The sequence below is a fragment of the Somniosus microcephalus genome, chromosome 3 (assembly GCF_052327205.1).
Source record: "Somniosus microcephalus isolate GS21.2 chromosome 3, FLI_Smic_1.0, whole genome shotgun sequence".
In the NCBI taxonomy this organism is placed as follows: Eukaryota; Metazoa; Chordata; class Chondrichthyes; order Squaliformes; family Somniosidae; genus Somniosus; species Somniosus microcephalus.
Window position 1 is genome coordinate 26,337,923 of NC_140989.1, and position 25,700 is coordinate 26,363,622.

General features: G+C 44.9%; 1 protein-coding gene across 2 annotated transcripts in view; it reads right to left on the reverse strand.

The window, feature by feature from the left end:
- The window catches only part of phf10 (PHD finger protein 10), a 33,525-nt gene extending 10,287 nt beyond the window's left edge, over window positions 1-23,238 (reverse strand). Inside the window, exons 1-9 of one of the 2 annotated variants that reach the window (XM_085979550.1) lie at window positions 22,877-23,234; window positions 16,592-16,701; window positions 16,159-16,289; window positions 10,266-10,349; window positions 7,663-7,796; window positions 7,195-7,344; window positions 4,837-4,946; window positions 3,133-3,289; window positions 1,099-1,251 (exon numbers count right to left, since the gene is read on the reverse strand). In XM_085979550.1, the coding sequence (XP_085835676.1) occupies window positions 1,099-1,251; window positions 3,133-3,289; window positions 4,837-4,946; window positions 7,195-7,344; window positions 7,663-7,796; window positions 10,266-10,349; window positions 16,159-16,289; window positions 16,592-16,701; window positions 22,877-23,047 (1,200 nt within the window). In that variant the 5' untranslated portion in view covers window positions 23,048-23,234. Of the gene's footprint in view, window positions 1-1,098; window positions 1,252-3,132; window positions 3,290-4,836; window positions 4,947-7,194; window positions 7,345-7,662; window positions 7,797-10,265; window positions 10,350-16,158; window positions 16,290-16,591; window positions 16,702-22,876 lie in introns of both variants that reach the window. The other variant, XM_085979556.1, reaches the window with a different exon arrangement.
- Between the last annotated feature and the right edge of the window lie 2,462 nt (window positions 23,239-25,700).

Sequence of the window (25,700 nt, forward strand, 5' to 3'; positions counted from 1 at the left end):
ACGGAATAAGTACTCTACACAGATTTAATTGTTCCTCCTCCCCGCGCCCCCCACTTAATACAGAACTAGCCACAAAGGAGTCCAACCTCCAGTAAAACTCATACACACTTCACCCCAACTTTCCATACTAAACCTGGTCTGAAACATAAACAAATACAGTGGATTTAATTTCAAGCTCTCACATAGGCGAAAACTGACCTCGGACAACAAACAACAGTTAAACTTCAGAAGTAATCCATTCCGCACTTACAAAGAACTACTTGACAATTACAATGCATCGTTCTCTTCCTAAAACATATCGTACCTGGGCAGTAATGATTCAAAAGTATGGTTTTAGTGGAACATAAATTATGTTTGGTTAACAGGCAAAATTGAGTGTTTAAACCATTATTGATTGGCCACCAACACAAGCTGCCAAGTTTGAGTTTATGGCCACTGGACTATATAGTGCGCGACTTGCGTTGGTTTTAATCCAAGTGTCAGACAATCTCAATCCTATAATCTGGAGGCTCCAATAGTCTGAGGACTGTCACTGTACTCTGAAGCAAATTATTCTAAATAAACTACATACTTGCGTAAAACACAACACTGGCCTAAAACTTCGAGGATGAATATTGAAACCAGAAAAAAAAATACAAAACTGCCAGGCTACATGGCAATATAAAGTAAAAACACTTAAATGCATTTCAAAAATTACTTTGTCAAAAATACAACTTTGACCTTTTATATAAAGTACCCTCTTTAGCAATAGAATCATTAGAATCTAACAACAATAAAGTTAGTAATTAAATGTGTCATGTAGTACAGATGCGTACTAAGAGAGCAGCAGCTTTAGTTGAGAGAGAATAGCAAGCCCCAGAGGGGACAAAATGTAGCCCAATACAGTTCCGATAGGAAAAAGAATCCAGGTAGCTTCACCAGTAAGTCTCAGGCGGAATAAAACAGGGTAAGATAAGGAAGCAGAGGGCATAAAACAGCAGGAGATGCATTATTGGACGGTGGCTAGTACAGGCTGACCAATTCTACCCAGCACAACAAAAATAAATAATCAGGGAGAGGTTCATCAGAAAGGAAGTCTCAGGGGCTTTTATCTTCTACCTTGTACCCAGTAACTGATTTGGGTGTCACACTGCGTTTTGCCTCTTTCCATGGCCGTGTTCCTTTTTCTTTTGGTGTCTGCTTCCCCTGTGAGGAATCATCTTGATGTTCAATAGGGCTTTCACCATCTGTCGTGCTCCCAGAAGAGGTATCCTGTAACATAATGAAATAACAACCCGCTGGGTACCAAGTCTTGAGAGGATTTAACATATTTGTCCTCACTCAAATGAACTATAAGTGACCAAAAATCGAACAAAAAGCACCACCATGAGTTGATAGGTGATTTGGGAAAAATCATTCAAAAGCAATACAATGCGATGAGAAGAGAAACACACGACAGGTGTGGAAATGTCTTTAAAAACTGAAAATCTATTGACGTGAAATTTACTCGGAAGCCAGTTTTCTCAGCCAGGATGTATGTTAAAAACCTAAAATTCAAGAAACAGCAGTGCTCTTCCAATAGCCCATAACAAGGGGGCACAACCTTAAAATTAGAGCTAGGCCGGTCAGGGGTGATGTCAGGAAGCACTTCTTCACACAAAGGGTAGTGGAAATCAGGAACTCAAAAAGCTGTTGAGGCTGGGGGGGTCAATTGAAAATTTCAAAACTGAGATTGAGATTTTTGTTAGGTATTAAGAGTTGCAGAACCAAGTTGGTTAAATGGAGTTAAGATACAGATCAGCCATGATCTAACTGAATGGCGGAACAGGCTCAAGGGGCTGAATGGATCACTCCTGTCCCTATATTTCCCATGTAACCAGCAGTTGAAAGCAATGATTTTTCTACTAAAAACCTAATTCTTTGATAAAGTACTGTGTTAATATTTACACTACTGCAGCATAGATTTTGAGCACTTAAATATATTGGTTAAATCAGTATGCAGCCCATTTTAAATGTAACCCACTGTTTGATGAGAATTAGTCCCGTATCAAACTTAGGGAAGAAAAAAAAACAGGATTTATTGATAACACTTCAATGCATGTTTACATGCAGACATAAAGTAGTGATTCCCACCCACTTACATCCATTTTGAAAAGCAAAAAATTGTCTGGTAGAAGAAAGTCATTTGCAAGTTTGTATTCACAAACATAATTCGTGTTACTATTTAAAGTCATGCAGGCACGTACCCGGGCAGTTCTCAGGATGCCCAGGGATTTCATAGCCTAAAAAACTACTTTTGTTTGTGTACCTAGGAGGTGAAGATTCAGACCAGGACAGAATGAAAGGAGCTTCATGTTCCTGGAAGTTTAAGAAAATGCAATCAAGCGTTTTATATGAGCACCATGGGCAGAATCATCGGTGGATACCAGTACGTCAGCTTTCAAAAGGCTAGAAATATCCGATCTAATGACTGATCAAAAAGTGACACCAAATTTGTAATTCACGATGTGTCAATGAGACATTACCTTTAATGAGGCACTACCTTTAAAATTAAAAACTGACTTAACTTAGAGCAAAGCCCATTTAAGAGGATCTCCTTTTCTGATGAGGCTGTCACCTGTGAAGATGACTTAAAATCGGAGGATGATTCTTTTTCAAAAGTGGAGGGGGAGGGGGAGTCGCAGCTTCCAATAATGAATGTTGAACAGATGAGAAAACACCTTTACCGTCTGAGCACTAGCACGAAATTAATTCTGAACATCAAGAATGGGTTTAAAATTTAAGTTTTCCACTTACTAGGCCGCTGCCATTAACTGTAGCAAGAACCTCGTTCGCAGCGTTACCGTGCGAGGTTCTGACGTCACATCACCGGCTGCTAGAAGTTGTGTGCAGATGTAATGATAATATAAATTATTCCTAATGGTTAGATACCAGCAGCAACAGCATTATTCTATACACTTAACCAAAGTACGCGCTTAGCAGAAGTAGACTGTATCGGACTACAACGGAATTTGTTTTTGATTCGGACTTTAAAAAAAAAAAAAATCCATTTACACAAAATACACTTTAGTGCAGAATAGACTGGACTTGTTACAATTTACATAGAGATAAAGACTGAAATATAGTCGGGTTTCGGTTCGGCTAGTTTCTTACCGAAAAGCCTTTGTCTTCCTTCCGCTCATCTTCACCACGCCCATCTTCTGCATCATCAGAATCCCCATCACTGTCGGGTGCTGGCAATTCTGGGTCCAGGGGCGGCTCATACAAGGCTGTGTTTACAGGCAGGTAACGCAGTTCATTGGGAGAGTACCTTGGTAGATAGATAACGTTACAATGGTGTTTAATTAAAGTTCAACACTTTGTGTATGCTTTTATTTTTCCTGTTGTTTAACATCCTTGCCCTATGAAATTTTAACTTGGGCTATAAAGCAGACTGAAATAAAAATGGCATAAATGCTGTAAGTTGTCGGAAGAGTTCTCTTGGGCATAAACCTCATTTGCTTCTTAGTATTAGAATTCCAAAATTTAGACTGTTACGGTGCTTCCTAAATTAACGAGAGCAAGGGATCGTAGTCCCATTGTCTTTTTGTAGGCCTGGAGAAACCTGGAAATCAAACATCGGTTTCACGATTTTCTCACACAGGCTTCTGATTCATACTCTTCATCACACCAACTCCTCGGTCTCTAACCATTCTCTCTCCTGTCTCCCTCTCAACTATAAGCCCAACATTCAATCTGCTCATTTCTGCCAGGCTTCATCGCTAGACTGATACTGCTACAGGGGAAGCTTCTCCGTTACACACCAGTGCGGAGAATGCTGGATAAGCTTCACCTCCAATAGACTTACCGAGGAGCAGAGGCATAGAGATGGAGAGATTGATCATAGAAAAAAAAGGAGCATGTTTTGGTCCCAACACTGGCTTTCTGTGCATCCACTTGTCCCTTGGTGGTAGAGCTTCTAGTCTCTTTGACCCTGCTCTCTGGAACTTTCACTGCCTCTCTTTCTATCCAACTTTAAAAACTACTCAAAACCCAACTTTTCGACCAAGATTTTGGTCACACCTCAATCTTCCACATGGCTCGGCATCTGGTCGCCTAACTATTCCATTGTGAGGTGCTTTGGGCCTTTTTACATTATATGGGTACTACATTACCTTTCCTACATTACAACAGTGACTACACTTCAAAAGTACTTCAATGGCTGTAAAGCACTATGGGATGTCCTGAGGTCATGAAAGGCGCTATATAAATGCAAGACTTTCTTTTTGCTTTCTATATAAACACTAAGACAATCACATACCATTCACAAAGCTATCAAGAACAAAACTCTTGAGGCGATGCTATAATTACTTTCTGCCCACAGACAACTTATGTGGATGATAGACAAGTTTATTCTTGGTCAATATTTATCCCTCAACCAAAACAGATTAACTAGTCATTCCACTCATTTCCTGTTTGTGCGACCTCACTGTATGCAAATTGGTTGCCACATTGCCTGCCTACATATCAACAGTGATTGCCTTTCAGAAGAAATTCATTGGCTGTGAAACCCCTTTGGGATGAGATGTGAAAGGTGCTACATAAATGCAAGTTCTTTCTTTTAAAACATTTTTCAAAATGTTATTCTGCCAGGTGTACCATTTACAAGACAAATATATGAAAGAAGAGTATAATGCAGTCAAAATTTGATTACTACTACCAGCTATATATTTAGCCTTGAAAAAAAAAAATGCTATGAAAAAGTGTCTTTAAAATTATATATTTTTTTTTACACTTCACTGTGTAACTAGAAATAAAAGACGCACTGGTGGCGACACGCTCTTTTGCACAGGGTTTTAGAACAGGTTTTCTCATCACCTTTTGTAATATTCCTGAAACTGGCCTGGTATCAGAGCAACTGGGTAAGCCCCAACTTTTGTCCTCTCTGGTGGAAGAACTTTGTATTTCCCCTGTGGCACCTGGATTACCTGAATTGGAAAAAAAAAATTCTAAACATAGCAGAAATGCTGATTCCTTACTCTCAAGTCACTCAGGTTAATAAATAAGGCATTTTCACATGGAAAATAAAGACCCCAAACAGAAGCAATGCTGCCTAATCTGCTTACGGAGCAGTCATTGGCTTCAAAAGCGTAATTCACTGTATGCCAAGCATTTTGAGATCCTCCTGACCAATGTGTTAAGACACCCTCTAAATCTTCCTTTCAGAGGGAGGGTTACTCTTCATATTCCAGGCACGCTGGACCTGTCCCGAGTGCGCTGGATGCCGACACCACCTGACTGAATGAAAAGGATTGTATTCTCAAACGGCAAAAAAAAAATTCACGCTCAGCGCAGAAATACAACAAAATAAAAAAGTATAGATTTCTAAATAGATTTTCTCCTTCCGCAGGATGCTCACTACTTCGAATCAAATTTGTGAAATTAAAAAAAAAATACAAAACCGCACGATAAAAAAAACTGATTTCAAAACAAATTTCTTGGAAACTAAAAAAGGTGCCGGGTGCAGTTTTCAAATGGAGCTCACAGCAGGCAGGCGGTGTGCAGGCTACGCCCACCCAATGGCTCGCCGCTGGGGGGGAGGGGGGTGGAATCCGATGGGTCCTCGTCAGGCTGTGAGGGGAGGAGGCGATCTGTGTAACCGGAGGGGGGGGGGGGGTTAGGGGCTACTGGGCACTCTGCAATGGGCCTAAAGATTTTTGTAGGACTCCTCCTGGTCCCACAAATATTATTATTTTTTAAAATCTCTGGGTGATGTTTTCTGACCTTTTAAAGACTGCTGGTTAGGTCACTCAATGCCTGGTACCAACAGGGCAGATCATGCCCCGCGCATTTGCCCAACAAAAAGAGAGTGGGTCCTACAACCAGAGTAAAACCCCGGTTTAAATACTTTAATAAGGCTCCTGCGCTAGCCACCGATTTTGAGGCCTGCCTGAAAATTCCGTCGAGATCACGATTCCCCCGAAGCTCGTCTGCTTTCTTCGGTGGATTCTGTACTAATCTTGTGTTTAAATAAAATAGCATTGGTGTGAAACACAAGCTCCAACGATTTTGCACCAGTGCTGGAATTTTCTTTCCTTCTCCCCTCCCCCAAGGGGCAGAAAGTTCCAAAAATGATGTTATCACGTCATGTGAGCAATTTGTAATTATTCGACCAGTATTGGAGAATATCAAAGTTAAAGTAGCCACTAGATAAGGCTGGAACCGAGGGACATTTTTCCCACGTCAACAGCGCTTTCTAAATGCAAGTTGTTGTGACAAATGTGTGTAACAAATTATGGTTGGTTGGCCATTATTGCACTGTCGGATTTCACTTGGTGGTGTAAAATTATCATGGATCCGTAGTTTTTTGGAATACTTGCTTTACTATCTTATAATCACCAATATCTTATAATCAGCAATGGATTTATAATCGTGTGTAAGAATTAAATATAAAAGTCTGTAATCATCAGCAATGATAACCTGAATTATGTGCAACATGTAACCCTTTTTCTTATGCTTAAAAGTCTGAGTAAGCTGTAACCAGGCAACCTGGGGTGAGAAAGAGATTGCCATGGTCGAATAGACTGCGGTTAGCCTGGGAACCAAGGTTAGCTGCAGTTGCCACTGTGCTGGAATGTTAGAACATCTGCAGTGAGTTATAAAAACAAAGGCCCACAGCAAGGGCCGTATCGCAACCTGTGGAGACATATTCCTTTTGTATTGCCATAACTACCCCAGATAGGAGTCTTGATGGTCAAGAACAGATGATGTGAGAGTGTCGTCAGACTGCGTGAGCCAGGGTGCTACAAACGTGGCATCTTTAGGATTGGATTTTGGGTTTGGGCGTCTGTCAGTGATTGGTTCAGGAGGTCTCCATAGGTTTTGAATGAGAGCAAGGGTATAAGAAGGGGGTCTTAACAGCCACAAATTGTAGAAGGTTTCAGGACGAATGAAGGAGACACCCGGGAGATGGAGAGCGAGAGAAGAGACACAGGGTGCAGCCTGCTCATAGTTGTGCTTCTACCCAGAGGATAACAGGGTAATAGAAGTCTCAATTATTCTCTATAAACTGCTGCTTGAATACGGTAATGTATTGAGTCTTGCTTGTGCCGAATAAAGTTAAATCACAGTCCCCCAGTACGAGTCAACCTCGAATCATTTGGAACCAGGGTCTCTCTGGGATTTTGTAGTGTCTAAAATCGCCTCAGACTAGGACGAGTGTGGAATCCACCTTACCTGTGTCTGCAAGTCAAAATAAGCCCGCCTTTCCTCCATCCGCTCCCTATTGAAGTTGCTGTTGAATTCTGCGGCTTTCTTTGCAGCTTTCTTGATGTATTCTGGAACTTTACTGGGCTCAACCTTTTGCGTGTTCTGTAACTGCATTTGCTGTGCAAAGAATCACAGGTTTGTTTCAAATACAAAACTATATTTGCAGACACTCGCTACGGAACTAATGAACAAATGTCACAATATTCCAACTGTGTGTGTTTTCACAGACTATTGCAAGAAAGGACAGCTGCCGACAACATTGTCTGCTTCATGCTACAGAAGAACACATACACAGTGAACTAAAAGTGTTATGTCTCAGCTTTGAATTTGGGTGGGGGGGGGGGGTGAAAAAGAGAAAGGTAGTGAGAGGTTACAAGTTTATACATCAAGTACACAGTTTAAGTCCAGTTAAATTGTCACTCCCCCAGTACTGACCGAGTATTCCTTGTAGCGATCGGTGATCCGTTGCCGTTCTCTTTCCTGTAGAACCACAGCATATTCAGCATATTTGGTTGGGTATTCCTTGATCATTAGATCAATAACTTCATCACTTCTCAGAGCAGTTAAACCTAAAACAAAGCGTTTTATTGTTTTTAAAAAAAAAACATAATCAGTTGCCAAGAGTCTAAACAAACCAGTCATTCACAATTTGGGGTCTTTCTACCCTCCTTTAGATTTTTTTTCAGCTGCTGCAACTTCGATCGTTTTGAGAAGCAAGACCCGACTCCCAATACCTTCAAAAGCATCTACCTTAGCCCTGAGATCTGGGTAACCATTCAGTAACATGCCCAGGATAACGTGAATTTTTTTTTTTTTTTAAAGCTACAGGAATTTATGCTATGCCTCCACAGGATCTCTCTCCAGTCTTCAAAAAAAAGTTGTTTAATGTTTCAAATATTAAGAAAATTTATTAAACTTATGCAATGATCAAGCAGATAATCTAAGCGATACAAGTTATATATTTACAGTAGAAATTCTATTATCTAATGCCTCAAATGGAAAAAATAAGAAACCAATCTAATGCTTAAAAGATAGCTTTTATATACTTAATCCCTTTCTATTTTAAGAGCTATCCAAGTCTATCTTATCTATTCCGATGAAGAAGATTCCAATCAGCTCAAGTAGCCCCTAATAACTCATTCAATGAGCTGATCCAACCATTTAGATATCCTTTCATCGGGCGGCGTGGTTGGTTTCATTTTTATAAGCGACACTTACGATTCAAAAATAATTGGCCGGCACACATTTAACTGATCATAGGAAGAGGAGAAGGCCATTCAGCCCGTCGAGCCTGTTCCACCATTCAATTAGATCATGCCTGATCTGCACTTCAAAATTTACCCGCCTTTGCTCCACATCCTTCGATACCCTTACCGAATAACAGTCTGTTGATCTTGATCTTGAAAATTTCAACTGACCCAGCATCCGCAACCTTGTGGGGGAGAGTTTTCCAGATTTCCACTATCCTTTGTGAGAAGAAGTGCTTCCTTATTTCACTCCTTGCTCTAATTGATTGTGGCCCCTTGTTCTGAATTCCCCACCAGAGGAACTAGTGTCTCAGTATCTAGCCTATCAAATCCTTTCATTGTTAAGACACCTCAACCTTCTAAACTCAAAAGGAATAGAATCCAAGTTTATGCAAACTGTCCTCAACCCTTTTAAGCCCTGGTATAATTCGGGTAGATCTGCGCTGCACCCCCTCCAGGGCTAACATATCCTTCCTGAAGTGTGGTGCCCAAGACTGAATGCAGTACTCCAGATGGGTTCTGTACAACTGAAGCATCACTTCCTCACTACAGGAAACTTTGTGATATCCGGCACCGACGGGACCGGCGTGTTGCCGTCCCATCAAAACTGCCAGACATACAAAGTTAATGTTGAAGCATACGGAGATTTTCATCTCCGTATCTGACAACAAACACTGTTGCTTAGCAACAGCTTCTAAAGAGTCGGCTTCAGCTGCAAGCGTCTCTAGCTGAAGCTGTTGCTATAGCTACAGACCTTGCAGTGCTTGACTGGGAAAAAAAAAACGAGAACTAAATAAACGTACAGAAAACGGCTCCTGATTTTTGCCGTTAGATCGAGTATTCCGGACATACAACTTCCGGATAAACCAAAGTTTCCTGTATTGAATTCCAATCCCCTTGGGGGTGGGGGGGGTGGGGGGAGAAAGGCCAAAATCCCATTCGCTTATTTTGATTACTTTGAGCAAATCACAGACTGTGTTTGCTCAGAAGTAACTTGCTTCCTCCATTCCGCCTTCAGCTCGAAAACCAGTTTGAACTAACCTTATAAGATATATATGTATTGTATTCGGCTGGGACATGGCTTGTTTTTTTTTTATAACTACAGCTAGCTTTAAATTTGTAATGCATTGTGCCTAAATTGAAAGGGACCACGACTATGCCAAGTCTGGACACACCAGATTTTTGTCACATAGCCAAACCATGCTTGTACTCCAGCTCCCACACTCGCATTTGAGATTCCTCTCAGATTGAGTTTGATAAACTTTGCCGAGTTGTTTGGACAAAGGAAGAAAAATTGGAGAAGGCTTGACACCTAAAGTCCGACTTTGAAAAAGTAGTCTCTGATCACAAATCCCTTTAGAGAAAAGAGCTTGGTTTTTTTCAAAGCGCAAGTTGAATACATAGAATATACGGCACAGGAACAAGCCTTTTGTCCCAATCAGTCCATGCTGGTGTTTATGCTCCACCGAGCCTCCTCCCGTCCTTCCTCATCTGTCAGCATAACCCCCTATTCCCTTCTCCCTCACGTGCTTAGAGTTTCCCCTTAAACACATCTATATTAGTCGCTTCAACCACTCCCTGTGTTAGCGAATTCCACATTCTCACCACTCTCTGGGTAAAGGTGGTTCTTCTGAATTCCCGATTTGATTTCTTGGTGATATTGGTGATTTAATATATATGTATATAAATATAACATTTTATAATGTTTTAAATACATTTAACATAACTATCCCATCCATACAAGTTGAACAGTAAGATCAGTAGGGTGACTTAATGCAGCAGCCAGCTTACCCAAGGTGCACTGGGTTTCTGTGATAACATTCATCTCCCTCAGATATAGTTTTTCTTTGTGAGACAGATCACGTCGTTCCAGATCTGTCAAAGAACACGTATCCTTTATTTTACAGAATTAAGCTTGATCAATATTTAGAAAGTTATGCCGACCCTTCAGTAACTAAACCTTCTTCGCATTATTTGCTAAAATTATTTTCTATTAACAGACACACACGTACAGACATAAAATAGTTAGTAACACATTAAATCAGCTGTACTCAAAACATAACATAAGAACATAAGAATTAGGAGCAGGAGTCGGCCATTTGGCCCCTCGAGCCTGCTCCGCCTTTCAATGAGATCATGGCTGATCTTCGACCTCAACTCCACTTTCCTGCACTATCCCCATATCCCTTAATACCTAAAAGTCTATCGATCTCAGTCTTGAATATACTCAACGACTGGAATTCTCTACCCCAGAGGGCTGTGGAGGCTCAAAGATTCACCACCCTCTGAGTGAAGAAATTTCTCCTCATCTCAGTCCTAAATGGCCAACCCCTTATTCAGAGATTGTGACCCCTGGTTTTAGACTCCCCAGCCAGGGGAAACATACTCCCTGCATCTACCCTGTCAAGCCCTGTAAGAAATTTATATGATTCAATGAGATCACCTCTCATTCTTCTAAACTCTACAGAATATAGGCCTAGTCTACTCAATCTCTCCTCAAAGGACAATCCCCCCATCCCAGGAATCAGTCTGGTGAACCTTCATTACACTCCCTCTATGGCAAGTATATCCTTCCTTAGGTAAGGAGACCAAAACTGTGCACAATACTCCAGGTGTGGTCTCACCAGGGCCCTATATAATTGCAGTAAGACGTCTTTACTCTTATACTCAAATCCTCTTGTAATAAAGGCCAACATACAATTTGCTTTCCTAATTGCTTGCTGTACCTGCATGTTAACTTTCAGTGATTCGTGTACAAGGACACCCAGGTCCCTCTGAACACCAACATTTCCCAATCTCTCACCATTTAAAAAATACTCTGCTTTTCTATTTTTCCCAACAAAGTGGATAACTTCATACCACATTATATTCCATTTGCCATGTTCTTGCCCACTCACTTAGCTTGTCTATATCCCCTTGAAGCCTCTTTGCATCCTCCTCACAACTTACATTCCCATCCAGCTTTGTATCATCAACAAACTTGGATATATTACATTTGGTCCCCTCATCCAAATCATTGATATAGATTGTGAATGGACAGAAAACAGAGAGTAAGAATAAACAGGTCATTTTCAGGTTGGCAGGCTGTAACTATGGGGTAGCGCAAGGATCAGTGCTTGGGCCTCAGCTATTCCCCCAATCCCATGAGCCCTCATTTTGTTTAATAACCTCTTGTGTGGCACCTTATCAAATGCCTTCTGAAAATCCAAATACACATCCACTGGTTCCCCCTTACCTATTCTGCTGGTTACAACCTCAAAAAACTCTAACATATTCGTCAAACACAATTTCCCTTTCATAAATCTGTGTTAACTCTGCCCAATCCTATTATTATTTTCTAAGTGCCCTGTTACCACGTCCTTAATAATAGATTCTAGTATTTTCCCTACTACTGATGTCAGGCTAACTGGTCTGTAGTTCCCCGTTTTCTCTCTCCCTCCTTTCTTAAATATAGTGGGGTTACATTTGCTACCTTCCAATCCACGGGAACGGTTTTAGAATCTATGGAATTTTGGAAAATGACAACCAATGCATCCACCATCTTTATAGTCACCTCTTTCAAAGCCCTAGGATGTAGGCCATCAGGTCCAGGGGATTTATCAGCTTTCAGTCCCATTAATTTCTCCAGTATTTTTTTTTACTGATACTAATTTCTTTCAGTTCCTCATTCTCGCTAGAGCCTTGGTTCTCCACTATTTCCGGGAAGTTTTTTGCGTCGTCTTCCGTGAAAACTATTACAAAGTATATGTTTAATTTCTCTGCCATTTCCTTATTCCCCATTATAATTGCTCCTGTCTCAGCCTGTAAGGGAACCACATTTACTTTCGCTAATCTTTTCCTTTTTACATACCTATAGAAGCTTTTACAGTCTGTTTTTATGTCTCTCGCTAGTTTACTCTCATTCTATTTTCCCTTCTTTATCAATTTCTTGATCCTCCTTTGCTGAATTCTAATATCCTCAGGCTTACTACTCTTTTTGCCAACATCATAAGCCTCTTCCTTTGATCTAAAACAAAACCATAATAATGTCCAGAACTGTTTACAAATCAGTAATCTTATTTCTGTTAGGGTGAGGGGATTTTGTTGGATATAAATCAAGAGAATATTTAAAACTGCAAGATCTAGCAAAAGGGGTTCGACAACTTCAAAAACGCAGACGACTCAAAAACAGGCCGTTGTTGGATCAGACTCTGCTGTAGTTACTTTATGGCTCATCAGTACCATATAAAGGCCAAAAAGGGCCCCTGTAAGTTTTCAAGTCAAGGCTCCATGCCTGGTTGGGGATTTCTGGGCCATAACAATCAATATCTGATTCAGTATCAGGCTGAAGTAGGATGCCTTGGCACACATGTCCAAGCTGAAGTCAGCAGGAATGGTGTGGGCTGGGGGTCAGGGTTAAGATGGTGGTGTGGGGGTTCGCACCACGTTCTCAATGGATCGCACCCCCACTATTTTAACTAGCCTGAAATCCGACACAGAAGGCCGCTGGCCCTAGAGGAGCAGGGGACTAACATAAATGGCAAAGTAGTGTCCTGATGATGCCATCGGAATACGCATGCCGTTTTACCCATGGGCCTTACTAAGGCCCGTAGTCTTAAACCCGCCAGCAAAAGCTGCTGGGAGCATGGATCCTGGTCACACAGCCAGCAAAAGCTGCTGGGAGCATGGATCCTGGTCACACAGCCAGCAAAAGCTGCAGGGAGCATGGATCCTGGTCACACAGCCAGCAAAAGCTGCAGGGAGCATGGATGCTGGTCACACAGCCAGCAAAAGCTGCTGGGAGCATGGATCCTGGTCACACAGCCAGCAAAAGCTGCAGGGAGCATGGATCCTGGTCACACAAAGCCAGCAAAAGCTGCTGGGAGCATGGATCCTGGTCACACAGCCAGCAAAAGCTGCAGGGAGCATGGATGCTGGTCACACAGCCAGCAAAAGCTGCTGGGAGCATGGATCCTGGTCACAAAGCCAGCAAAAGCTGCTGGGAGCATGGATCCTAGTCACAAAGCCAGCAAAAGCTGCTGGGAGCATGGATGCTGGTCACACAGCCAGCAAAAGCTGCTGGGAGCATGGATCCTGGTCACACAGCCAGCAAAAGCTGCTGGGAGCATGGATGCTGGTCACACAGCCAGCAAAAGCTGCTGGGAGCATGGATCCTGGTCACAAAGCCAGCAAAAGCTGCTGGGAGCATGGATCCTGGTCACACACAGCCAGCAAAAGCTGCCAGGAGCATCGATCCTGGTCACACAGCCAGCAAAAGCTGCTGGGAGCATCGATCCTGGTCACACAGCCAGCAAAAGCTACTGGGAGCATGGATCCTGGTCACAAAGCCAGCAAAAGCTGCTGGGAGCATGGATCCTGGTCACACACAGCCAGCAAAAGCTGCCAGGAGCATCGATCCTGGTCACACAAAGCCAGCAAAAGCTGCTGGGAGCATGGATCCTGGTCACACAAAGCCAGCAAAAGCTGCTGGGAGCATGGATCCTGGTCACACACAGCCAGCAAAAGCTGCCAGGAGCATCGATCCTGGTCACACAGCCAGCAAAAGCTGCTGGGAGCATCGATCCTGGTCACACAGCCAGCAAAAGCTGCTGGGAGCATCGATCCTGGTCACACAGCCAGCAAAAGCTGCTGGGAGCATGGATCCTGGTCACACAGCCAGCAAAAGCTGCTGGGAGCATGGATCCTGGTCACACAAAGCCAGCAAAAGCTGCCAGGAGCATCGATCCTGGTCACACAAAGCCAGCAAAAGCTGCTGGGAGCATCGATCCTGGTCACACAAAGCCAGCAAAAGCTGCTGGGAGCATGGATCCTGGTCACACAAAGCCAGCAAAAGCTGCTGGGAGCATCGATCCTGGTCACACACAGCCAGCAAAAGCTGCTGGGAGCATGGATCCTGGTCACACAAAGCCAGCAAAAGCTGCTGGGAGCATGGATCCTGGTCACACACAGCCAGCAAAAGCTGCCAGGAGCATCGATCCTGGTCACACAGCCAGCAAAAGCTACTGGGAGCATCGATCCTGGTCACACAGCCAGCAAAAGCTACTGGGAGCATCGATCCTGGTCACACAGCCAGCAAAAGCTGCTGGGAGCATCGATCCTGGTCACACAGCCAGCAAAAGCTGCCGGGAGCATGGATCCTGGTCACACAGCCAGCAAAAGCTGCCGGGAGCATGGATCCTGGTCACACAGCCAGCAAAAGCTGCCGGGAGCATGGATCCTGGTCACACAAAGCTCAGGTAAGTGTTTTTTATTTTTATTTTAAAGGTTCCTTGTGAGCAGGAGTGCTCCTCCAAGCCCCTAAAGGATACCTTGTGCCTCTCCTAGCCTGGGCTCCACCTCCACCCTCCCCCCCAACCCAATTGCAGACTTTCCAATCCTCCCCGAATTCCTAATCTAATTTGCTGGGGACCATTTTCGTGAGTCCCGGTGATGGCCTGAGAACCCCACAAATTTGGACTTGTGTCCTCAGACGGTGAAAGTTATCCCCACCGACTTCGGGTGGGGGGTCAGTGTCAGTTAAAATCTCCTGGCCCTCACGCTCCAGGAGACTGGGTAATTCGCAGCCCACTTGGTCCCCCGGTTCCTGCCCCAAGTTAAAATCAGCACAATGGCGTAATTTACCAAAGGTAACTATAAACTCACACCTACGAGGAGGTGGTTCTCCAACAGTAGAAATAGCTACCCCGGGGGAGGAGGGCGTAGCTTCAATAACTGGGAACTCTCAGAACCACCTCAAAAGCTGCAGGTGTCAAGTCAGAGTGGAGGAATTTCCAAGCTACAAGAAGTGGATCAGCTGCAAACAAGGGTACAGCAGAACCAGCAAGTATTACGGCCGCCTCTACAGAGTCAAGAGGAGGATCCTTGGCACAACAATGGATCTCCCATGGATTTGTGCATGAATGAATCAGAGCGCATTAGTGATGCTATAGGTATAGGTACAGGAATCTGCAGCTTCTGGAGATTATGAAGCTCCATCTAATCCCCAGCATCGAAGCTTTGACCATGCTCGATCAGCTCCGATGGACGGGTCACATCGTCCGCATGCCCGATACGAGACTCCCAAAACAAGCGCTCTACTCGGAGCTCCGGCACAGCAAGAGAGCCCCAGGTGGGCAGAGGAAACGCTTCAAGGACACCCTCAAAGCCTCCTTGAAAAAGTGTAACATCCCCACCGACACCTGGGAATCCCTGGCCCAAGACCGCACAAAGTGGAGGAGAAGCATCCGAGAATGCGCCGAACACCTCAAGTCTCTTCGCTGGGAGCAAGCGGAAGCCAAGCTCAAGGAGCGCACGTCAACCCAAGCACCCCATACCCACCCGCCCCTTCAACCACCGTCTGCCCCACCCGTGACAGACTGTAGGTCCTGCATTGGACTCATCAGTCACCTGCGAATTCATTTTCAATGTGGAAGCAAGTCATCCTCGGTTCCGAGGGACTGCCTAAGAAGAAGAATGGTAGAAGTGTGCAGCAGCAGACATGACTGTGTCACAGAATGGTGATGAAGAAATAAGAGGTGCATGACTTACATGGCAAATTTAATAGATTTAGATTGATGGTATTCATGAAAATTTAATGTAGTTATATAATTATGCATAGTATTTAAATATAATTCAATACACAAATAAAACAATTTCTAAACACATCTGAGTGTTACTTTCTAAACTGAAACTCAAAAAATCCTACCTGGATATTTACGCTTGAATGAAGTCACGCCTAGATATTCACTAACTTGCTCCTGAAGCATGTAATACTCCCCCGTATCATCAGCTGGCCATTTATATTCTATCAACATCTCTGCTGGAAAATAGGTGGAGCTGAGAAGAAAAATTATTGTGAAAATGTTTTAGGGCTGATCGATCTTTACAGTTGAACCAACAAAATTGTAATAGATCCACTTCAATAGGACTTACCCTTTTAGGGTAACAGTGTAAATGTGTGAAAGTGCATGACAATCTCAATAATGAGATTACGTGGATGTCTGGACATAACACTGGCAAAAGTAAAATGTTCCCGATTTCTTGGGAGATTACCACAACATCAGTATCTGGATTTTTCCAACTAATCCACTTCATGGTGGGAAATATGTGAGAGTTTTAAAATGTGAATAAAACTGTACCTGAAGTCCTGAGTGGTGTCACTGCTTTTTGAGCTATCTCCAGATCCCATCCGTCGGCGCTTGGCAGGCTGACTCGTGGCATCGTCATTTGAAGTCTCCTCTGTGTCTTCCTAGAGTGATGAGTAAAAACGTAAAGCAAGAAACTCAAAGTGGAAGAGAGATCCGGTTTGGCTGGATCCTTACAGACTGTCCTATGACGAGAGATTGTGTAGAATGGGCCTATAATCTCTGGAGTTTCGCAGAATGAGAGGCGATCTCATTGAAACATACAAGATTTTGAAGGGGATTGACAGGGTAGATGCTGAGAGGTTGTTTCCCCTGGCTGGAGTGTCTAGAACTAAGGGCCATAGTCTCAGGATAAGGGGTCGGCCATTTAAGGCTGAGATGAGGAGGAATTTCTTCACTCAGAGGGTTGTGAATCTTTGGAATTCTCCGCCCCAGAGGGCTGTGAATACTGAGTCTTTGAGTATATTCAAGGTTGAGACAGCTAGATTTTTGGACTCTAGGGGAATCGAGAGATACGGGGAATCAGGTGGGAAAGTGGAGTTGAGGTTGATGATCAGCCATGATCTTATTGAATGACAGAGCAGGCTCAAGGGGCCGTATGGCCGACTCCTGCTCTTATTTTTTATGTTCTTAAAACCTACCTCCTTCACCTGTCCGAATATCTCATGTGGCTCAGTGTCAAGTTTTGTTTGATAACGCTCCTGTGATGCGCTTGGGACGTTTTACAATGTTAAAGGCGCTATATAAATACAAGTTGTTGTTGTGTGGAAGAAGCTTTTTTACTACAGTGACTGCCAGTTCCATTTTTAAAAAGGTCTTTTAGATTTATCTTAATAAAATTACAAAATGCTTTTGGTTTTATGCCTACAGTTCTAACACAAAAGTTACTTTTACACCAGGCATTTTTTTCTAGCATAAACACAAAGGCTCCAAGATGAGCACCAGAATCAGTATTAATCTATCTCAGCTACTCAAAGGAGCCAAAGACCATTCAGATGGATTATAATTGTGAGCCAATTATCAGGTGTAAATGGGGAAATTGCGTTGACGCAACTCCAAGTGCGTAGAAGGTCAATTGGCCTTGCTCACTCGCCTCTCCTCAGGGAGAATTCTTGCTAGGAGACAATCCTATTGGGTGCAAGGCATCATGCTTGAATCCCTCCAATCATGTTTCCACCCCTGCCACGGCTCTTCTCAAAGTCACAAATTACATCCTTTGTGACAGTGACCATGGTAAACTATCCCTCCTCATCCCTCTCGACCTGTCTGCAGCCTTTGACACAGTTGACCACTCCACCCTCCTCCAACGCCTCGCCACCATCGTCCAGCTGGGTGGGACGGCACTCGCCTGGTTCCATTCTTATCTATCCAGTCGTAGCCAGAGAATCACCTGCAATGGCTTCTCTTCCCACTCCCACACCATTACCTCTGGTGTCCCCCAATCTATCCTTGGCCCCCTCCTATTTCTCATCCACGTGCTGCCCCTTGGCGACATCATCCGAAAAAAGTGTCAGTTTCCACATATACGCTGACGACACCCAGCTCTACCTCACCGTCACTTCTCTTGACCCATCCACAGTCTCTAAATCGTCAGACTGTCCGACATCCAGTACTGGATGAGCAGAAATTTCCTCCAACTGAATATTGGGAAGACTGAAGCCATTGTCTTCGATCCCCCTCGCAAACTCTGTTCCCTAGGCACCAACTCCATCCCTCTCCCTGGCAACTGTCTGAAGCTGAACCAGACTGATCACAACCTGTATTTGAGCCCAGAGGTGAGCTTCCGACCATATATCCACACCATCACGAAGACCTCTTACTTCCACCTCCATAACATCGCCCGACTCAGCCCCTTTATTACCTCTAGACTTGACTATTGCAACGCTCTCCTGACCAGCCCCCCCATCTTCCACCCTCCACCACTGGCGGCCGGGCCTTCAGCTGCCTAAGCCCAAAGCTCTGGAATTCCCTCCCTAAACCTCTCGCCTCTCTATCCTCCTTAAGACTCTCCTTAAAATATACCTCTTTGACCAAGCTTTTGGTCATCTGCCATAATTTCTTCTTATGTGGCTCGGTGTCAATATTTTGTTCAATTACGCTCCTGTGAAGCACCGTGGCACGTTTTACTACGTTAAAGGCGCTATATAAATGCGTTTTTTTAAAAATTCATTCAGGGATGTGGGCATCGCTGGCAAGACCAGTATTTATTGCCCATCCCTAATTGCCCTCGAGAAGGTGGCGGTGAGCTGCCTTCTTGAACCGCTGCTGTCCTTGTGGTGAAGGTAAGCATGCAGGTGCAGCAGGCGGTTAAGAAGGCAAATGGTATGTTGGCCTTCGTAGCGAGGGGGTTCGAGTACAGGAACAAGGATGTCTTGCTACAGTTGTACAGGGCCTTGGTGAGACCACACCTTGAGTATTGTGTGCAGTTTTGGTCACCTAACCTGAGGAAGGATGTTCTTGCCATGGAGGGAGTGCAACGAAGATTCACCAGACTGATACCTGGGATGGCAGGAATGACGTATGAGGAGAGATTGGGTCGATTGGGCTTGGACTCGCTGGAGTTTAGAAGAATGAGAGGGGATCTCATTGAAACTTATAAAATTCTAACAGGACTAGACAGACTAGATGCAGGAAGGATGTTCCCGATGGTCGGGGAGTCCAGGACCAGGGGTCACAGTCTAAAGATAAGGGGTAAGCCATTTAGGACAGAGACGAGGAGGAATTTCTTCACCCAGAGAGTGGTGAACCTGTGGAATTCTCCACCACACAAGGCTGTTGAGGCCAATTCATTAAATATATTCAAGAAGGAGTTAAATATATTTCTTAAGGCTAAAGGGATCAAGGGATATGGGGAGAAGGCAGGGACAGGGTACTGAGTTTGGATGATCAGCCATGATCTCATTGAATGGCGGAGCAGGCTCGAGGGGCCGAATGGCCTACTCCTGCTCCTATCTTCTGTGTTTCTATGTTCTCCCACGGTGCTGCTGGGGAGGGAGTGCCAGGATTTTGACCCAGCTGAAAGGTAACTGAAAGGTGTGAGTCTCGACACTAAAAATGGGTTTTTGTTGGAGAAGCTGGAAGTGATGGGCAAGGGGGGGAGAAAAAGTGAAAGTATCAAACATTAGGAAAAGGCAACAATGATTCGACAGAAAGGTTAGTGGGCAGGGAATGGTGAACGGTTTTGGAAAAGATGGGAGTTACAGAAAGATTAAGCGACTGGTGAACACGAAAGAGGTTGGCGGAATGAGGTATTAGCAGGGAGGAAAAGAATTAGGCCACTTACAATGAAGAGAATGGGGAGGGGGGGGGCGGGGAAAGGCATGGAACAGAGTTTAAAAATATATATTTGTACAAGAACTGGGAAAGGGAATCTTGGGACCAATGTTGCCGTTTAGCTGTGCGGCCGTCGGAAGCTCCCGCGCAGGCCGCTTGCCCGTTTCTCAATGGAAAAACCGCGCATGCGCGGAAGTTTGAATGGGCCGCATTCCACCACCCCCCCCCAACAAAAAAAAAATCGCTTGGGAATGTATTGGGTTTTAGGATAGACAAGAATTTTGGGGGGGTAGGGTGGAGAGAAATGTTCCAGGGGTGGGAAAAGGAAGTGATTCTAGGTATAGGAGATGTGAAGCAGGGTTATAGGATCTGGGAGGAGCAGGGTACCGGGAATTTGATTGTAGTGAAGAGGGTCTCCGAACGCGAGAATATTGGGGAGGGTATTGTGGGGTAACATAGAAAACATAGAAGATAGGAGCAGGAGTAGGCCATTCGGCCCCTCGAGCCTGCTCTGCCATTCAATGAGATCCTGGCTGATCATCCAAGTTCAGTACCCTGTCCCTGCCTTCTCCCCATATCCCTTGGTGAGCATGTGTGTCAGATTAATGGGGAGGGGGTTTCTCAGCATACAGGAGAAGTGGGGGGGGAGGGGTTGGTAGGCAGGATTAAACAGCAGAGCGGGAGCAGGATTTCAATAAAACAAACACTGAGCACGGGAAGTTTCGGTGCGATCCTGTCATGGAAGCCGACTGACAGCTGAACCAAAGATTTGAAACACGGTCCCCGGCCTGAAACTTGTGTTCAGACCACCCCACCTGATGGCCAGAGACAGAACAAAAAAAGTCTCAAGTCACCACAGATGGGAGATAGAACAACTGACCCTGGAGGACCAGAGGTCGTGTGGGAAGAGGTAGCCAGATGTAAATAGAAGTAGGTTTGAAAAAAAAAACAAAGTAAGGAATCTTTAGCATGACAATAAGGCACAGTACCCAGGCCTGACAGATCAATGGAAATCGTGACAAAGCAAAGGTGATAGGAACTAAAAGAAAGAACTTGCATTTATATAGCGCTTTTCACATCCTCGGGACGTCCCAAAGCACTTCACAGCCAATGAAGTACTTCTTGAAGCGTAGTCACTGTTGTAATATAAGCAAACGCAGCAGCCAATTTGCACACAGCAAGCTCCCATAAACAGCAATGAGATAAGTGACCAGATCATTTGTTTTGGTAGTGTTGGATATGGGGCAAATGCCAGCCAGGATAGTAGAAAAATTCCCCTGCTCTTCTTTGAATAGCACTGCGGAATCTTTTACATCCACTTGAGGGGGCAGACGGGGTCTCGGTTTTAATACCTCATCCGAAATACATAGGATGGGAAATTCCTTGGAACTGCACCCACTCCGCCAAGCTTACTTCACTTCAAAGGAATTTCACGGCCATTATGTACGAAAGTGCAGCACTCCCTCAGTAATGCACATTGTCAACCTACATTAGTGCTCGAGTCTCTGGAGTGGATGGATATTGTACACAAAACTTTCAATGTTAGACATACAGTGAATTATCTCCATCAGCCTCCGTCACGAACACTAATTACTGCCAGTGGAAGTGCTGCACCTTATCTAAAACAATTCTGGCCTCTTGCTCACCCCGATGTTCTTCGCCCCGGCATTGGCGGCTGTGCCTTCAGCTGCCTAGGCCCTAAACCTCTCCACCTCTCTCCCCTCCTTTGACGCTCCTTAAAACATACCTCTTTGCGCACAGCAAGCTCCCACAAACAGCGATGTGATAATGACCAGATAATCAGTTTTTGTTATGTTGATTGAGTGATAAATATTGGCCAGGACACCGGGGAGAACTCCCCAGCTCTTCTTCAAAATAGTGCCCTGGAATCTTTTATGTCCACCGGAGAGCAGAACGGGACCTCGGTTTAACATCGCATCTGAAAGACAGCACCTCCGACTGTGCAGGGCTCTCTCAGTACTGCGCTGGAGTGTCAGCCTAGATGTTTGAACCCACAACCCTCAGACTCAGAGGCGAGGGCGCTACCCACTAAGCCACAGGTAACTCTTGTTCTGAATAACTCCAGCAGGGGTTAAAAAACAAGGAACAGAAGGATAGGGGGGTGGGGGTGGGGGGAAGAGTTATGTTCTCAAATCAAGAATTGTGTTCCAAGGCAATAAAACAACTTAACTGGAGGGTAAACAAACAATGTCAAAAAACAGTAAATGAACAGGGAGGTAGATATACATGGACCTGGTGATTGGAATCACAGAGTCAGAACGGCACAGAAGGAGACCATTCAGCCCATCAAGTCCGTGCCGGCTCTCTGTAGAGCAATCCAGTCAGTCCCATTCCCCCGCTCTATCCCCGTAGCCCTGCAAGTTTATTTCATAGAAACACAGAAGATAGGAGCAGGAGTAGGCCATTCGGCCCCTCGAGCCTGCTCCGCCATTCAATGAGATCATGGCTGATTATCCAAACTCGGTACCCTGTCCCTGCCTTCTCCCCATATCCCTTTAGCCTTAAGAAATATATCTAACTCCTTCTTGAATATATTTAATGAATTGGCCTCCACCGCCTTCTGTGGTAGAGAATTTCCCTCAAGTGCTTATCCAGTCTCCCCTGAAAACATTCAGTGTCTCCACTTCCACCACTTCTGTCGGCAGCGAGTTCCAGGTCCTCGCCACTCGCTGCGTTAAAAAGTTTTTCCTCACGTCCCCCCCTGTATCTCTTGCCCAAAACATTAAATCTGTGTCCTTCCCATTGTTCCTTCCCCCTTGGAGCAGCTGACAATGGATTGTACAGAGGCTGCACTGCGCACCACTTTCAGGTGGATTCACCGAGCCAGAAACGCATAAACAATCCGCCCATTGGCTCCGGGCGCCTGATGGTAACCGCCGGCCCGTCAGTCGGGACAAAAGCCGGGCCCGCCGACTGCACGGCCCCCGGGAACCAAACACAGCCCGGGGCAGGAGGTGAGGGACCCTGGCCGCCCCACACACTCACCTTGCTGGACTGCGCTCCCGGAGTTGCCGGGTTACTGTCGCACAGGCGGCTCGACGGCACCGCGGCGGCCATTTCAACTGCACGGCGCTTCCAACCGGCCGTCCGGCCGACCAACACCCTTCCCTCGGCAAGCGGCCGGCGCCGGCTCAGGCTCAACTCCGCCATCCTCATGGTCGGCCCGCCTCGCTCCACTTCCAGATGTCCCCAGCTCTCACAAGATGTGGGGGGTGAAAAAGCGAGTCAGGCCGATTGCAAACACATTTATTTTCACGTGTCTTTTATTTTTCAAGAGTGAGATATATTAAAATAGATCATGTTTTAAACGAATGTGTCTCAATCAGGAGCCTGGCTCTGGGGATGCTCGCTCACAGGCCAGGCCCTTTTGCAGCTGCAATGCTGCCAATTTGAAAGTCGATTTAAGAAAGGTCACATTTATTTTAAGATTGCAAAGTGAACCTTTGTCATTTTAAAACGCCCTCATTAAAAAAAAATTTCCCCAATTCAAAAAAAATAGTATTTGGGGATTTGGGCATCACTGGCATGTATTGCCCACCTCTAGTTGCCCTTGAGAAGGTGGTGGTGGAACTTAGTGGCTTGCTAGACCACTTCAGACTAAGAGTCAACCATGTTGGTGTGGGACTGAAGTCTCATTGGTAAGAACGGCAGGGTTCCCTCCATAAAGGACATTAGTGAACTAGTTGGGGTTTTAATGACAATCCAACAGCTTCATGGTCACTTATAGATTCATAGAAGATAGGAGCAGGAGTAGGCCATTCAGCCCCTCGAGCCTGCTCCGCCATTCAATGAGATCATAGCTGATCATCAAAACTCAGTACCCTGTATTATGTCCGTGAATGATTGAGACACGGACAGCAGAGTTAAACAAAACACATCTTTACTGGTGGAAGTCAATAGTGAAACTAAAACAACAGAGACTCACTAGCGCCTTTTATACAGGGGTGGTCACTGCCGGTACTGCAGTCTGAGACCAGTTATTCTCTTAAAGGTACATACACAACAATTCCTCCCCTTTTAGATAAACAGTACATAACATTCATTTAACAACTAAATGATAACTAATTACAATCACAATTACTGTTGCAAGATACATTGGTTAAGTTTAAGCAATTATAAGTTCAGTCTTTGAGGAGGCTTCCTGATTCTCTCTGGATAACGCCTCTTTGGGGTATCAGGTTCTTCTGGCAATGTTGAGTCGGGATCAATGTCGTTGTTTGGTTCATCTGCTTCCAATATCACCGATTCTGCGGTAGATGCAATTGGTACTTCGGTTTCATCGCCAGGTGTATCAGATCGTGGTGTGGAGTTGACGTTTTCCAGTGACTCTAGAATCTGGTCAGCATGGCGTCTTACAATGCTCTCCCCAACGTCCACGGTATACATGAGAGGTCCTTGTCGTGTACAAATCGTTCCTGGCTGCCATTTCTCAGTGCGTTAGTCCCGGGCCAAAACTGGTTGACCTATCTTAAAACTCCTGGTCGGCCTTTCATTCATATTCTGAAACTGCCTGTTCTCCACATCTCTTCGGACGTTTGGCTTAACCAAATCCAAGCGGCATCATAGTCTTCGATTGAAGAACATCATGGCTGGAGTTTGGTTGGTAACCGCATGTGTCGCATTCCGGTAGGCAAACAAGAAGTTGTCCACCTTGTGTTGTAGGGGTATATCTTCATTACACATTGCCTTGATAGCCTTCTTGAATGTTTGGACAAACCTCTCGGCCAATCCATTAGTGGCTGGATGATATGGGGCAGATGTGTAATGCTTAACACCATTGTTCTTTAAGAACCTCCGGAACTCTTCAGACACAAACTGTGGTCCATTGTCAGAGCAAATCTGTTCAGGCAGCCCATTTCTGGCGAATATGGTTCGTAAAACTGTGATAGTTTTTTCCGAGTTGGTTGAGGACATTTTTATTACCTCTGGCCACTTTGAATGTGCATCCACCGCAATTAAAAACATCGAGTCCATGCAGGGACCAGCAAAATCAATGTGCACCCTTTGCCATGGAGATGAGGGCCACTCCCATGGATGCAGAGGAGCTTGTGGTGGGGCGTTTTGGACCTTCTGTCATCCTGCACAGCTCTTGGTCATCTCTTCGATTTCTCTATTGATTCCCGGCCACCACACAAACGCTCTGGCTAAGTTCTTCATTTTTACCCCACCCAGATGACCCTCATGAAGCTCATTGAGCACTCTATCCGTCAACTTAGGTGGAATTACTACTCTGGATCCACACATCAAGGTTCCTCTGCACAATGACAGCTGTTCTCTTCTCGGCGAGAATGCTGGCAGCAGTGGTTCGCCATGTGCTGGCCATCCCTTCACCGTTAAATCATAGACCCGTGATAGTGTCGGGCCATTCTGTGTTTCCTTTTCTATGTTTGCATTCGTCACAGGGAGACATTCGACTATGGTCGAGTGGAATAACTCCATTGGATCCACTGCAAGGTCTTCTTCTTCCACCGTCGGCAACGGTAGGCGTGACAATCCATCAGCATTTCCATGCTGTTTAGTTCCTTTGTACTCGATGTCATATTGGTGTGCCCCTAGGAAAAGGGACCATCTCTGCAGCCGTTGTGCTGTCATTATCAGTACGCCCTTCTGAGGGTTGAAAATGGAGACAAGAGGTTGATGATCGGTTAGTAGAGTAAATTTTTGACCGTGCAGGTAGTGATTGAACTTCTTCACCCCCCACACTAGGCTGGGGGCCTCTCTGTCAATCTGGGCGTAGTTACGCTCGGCAGAAGTGAACGAGCGTGATGCAAAAGCTATCGGCCTCTCTAAACCATCAAGGAATTTATGT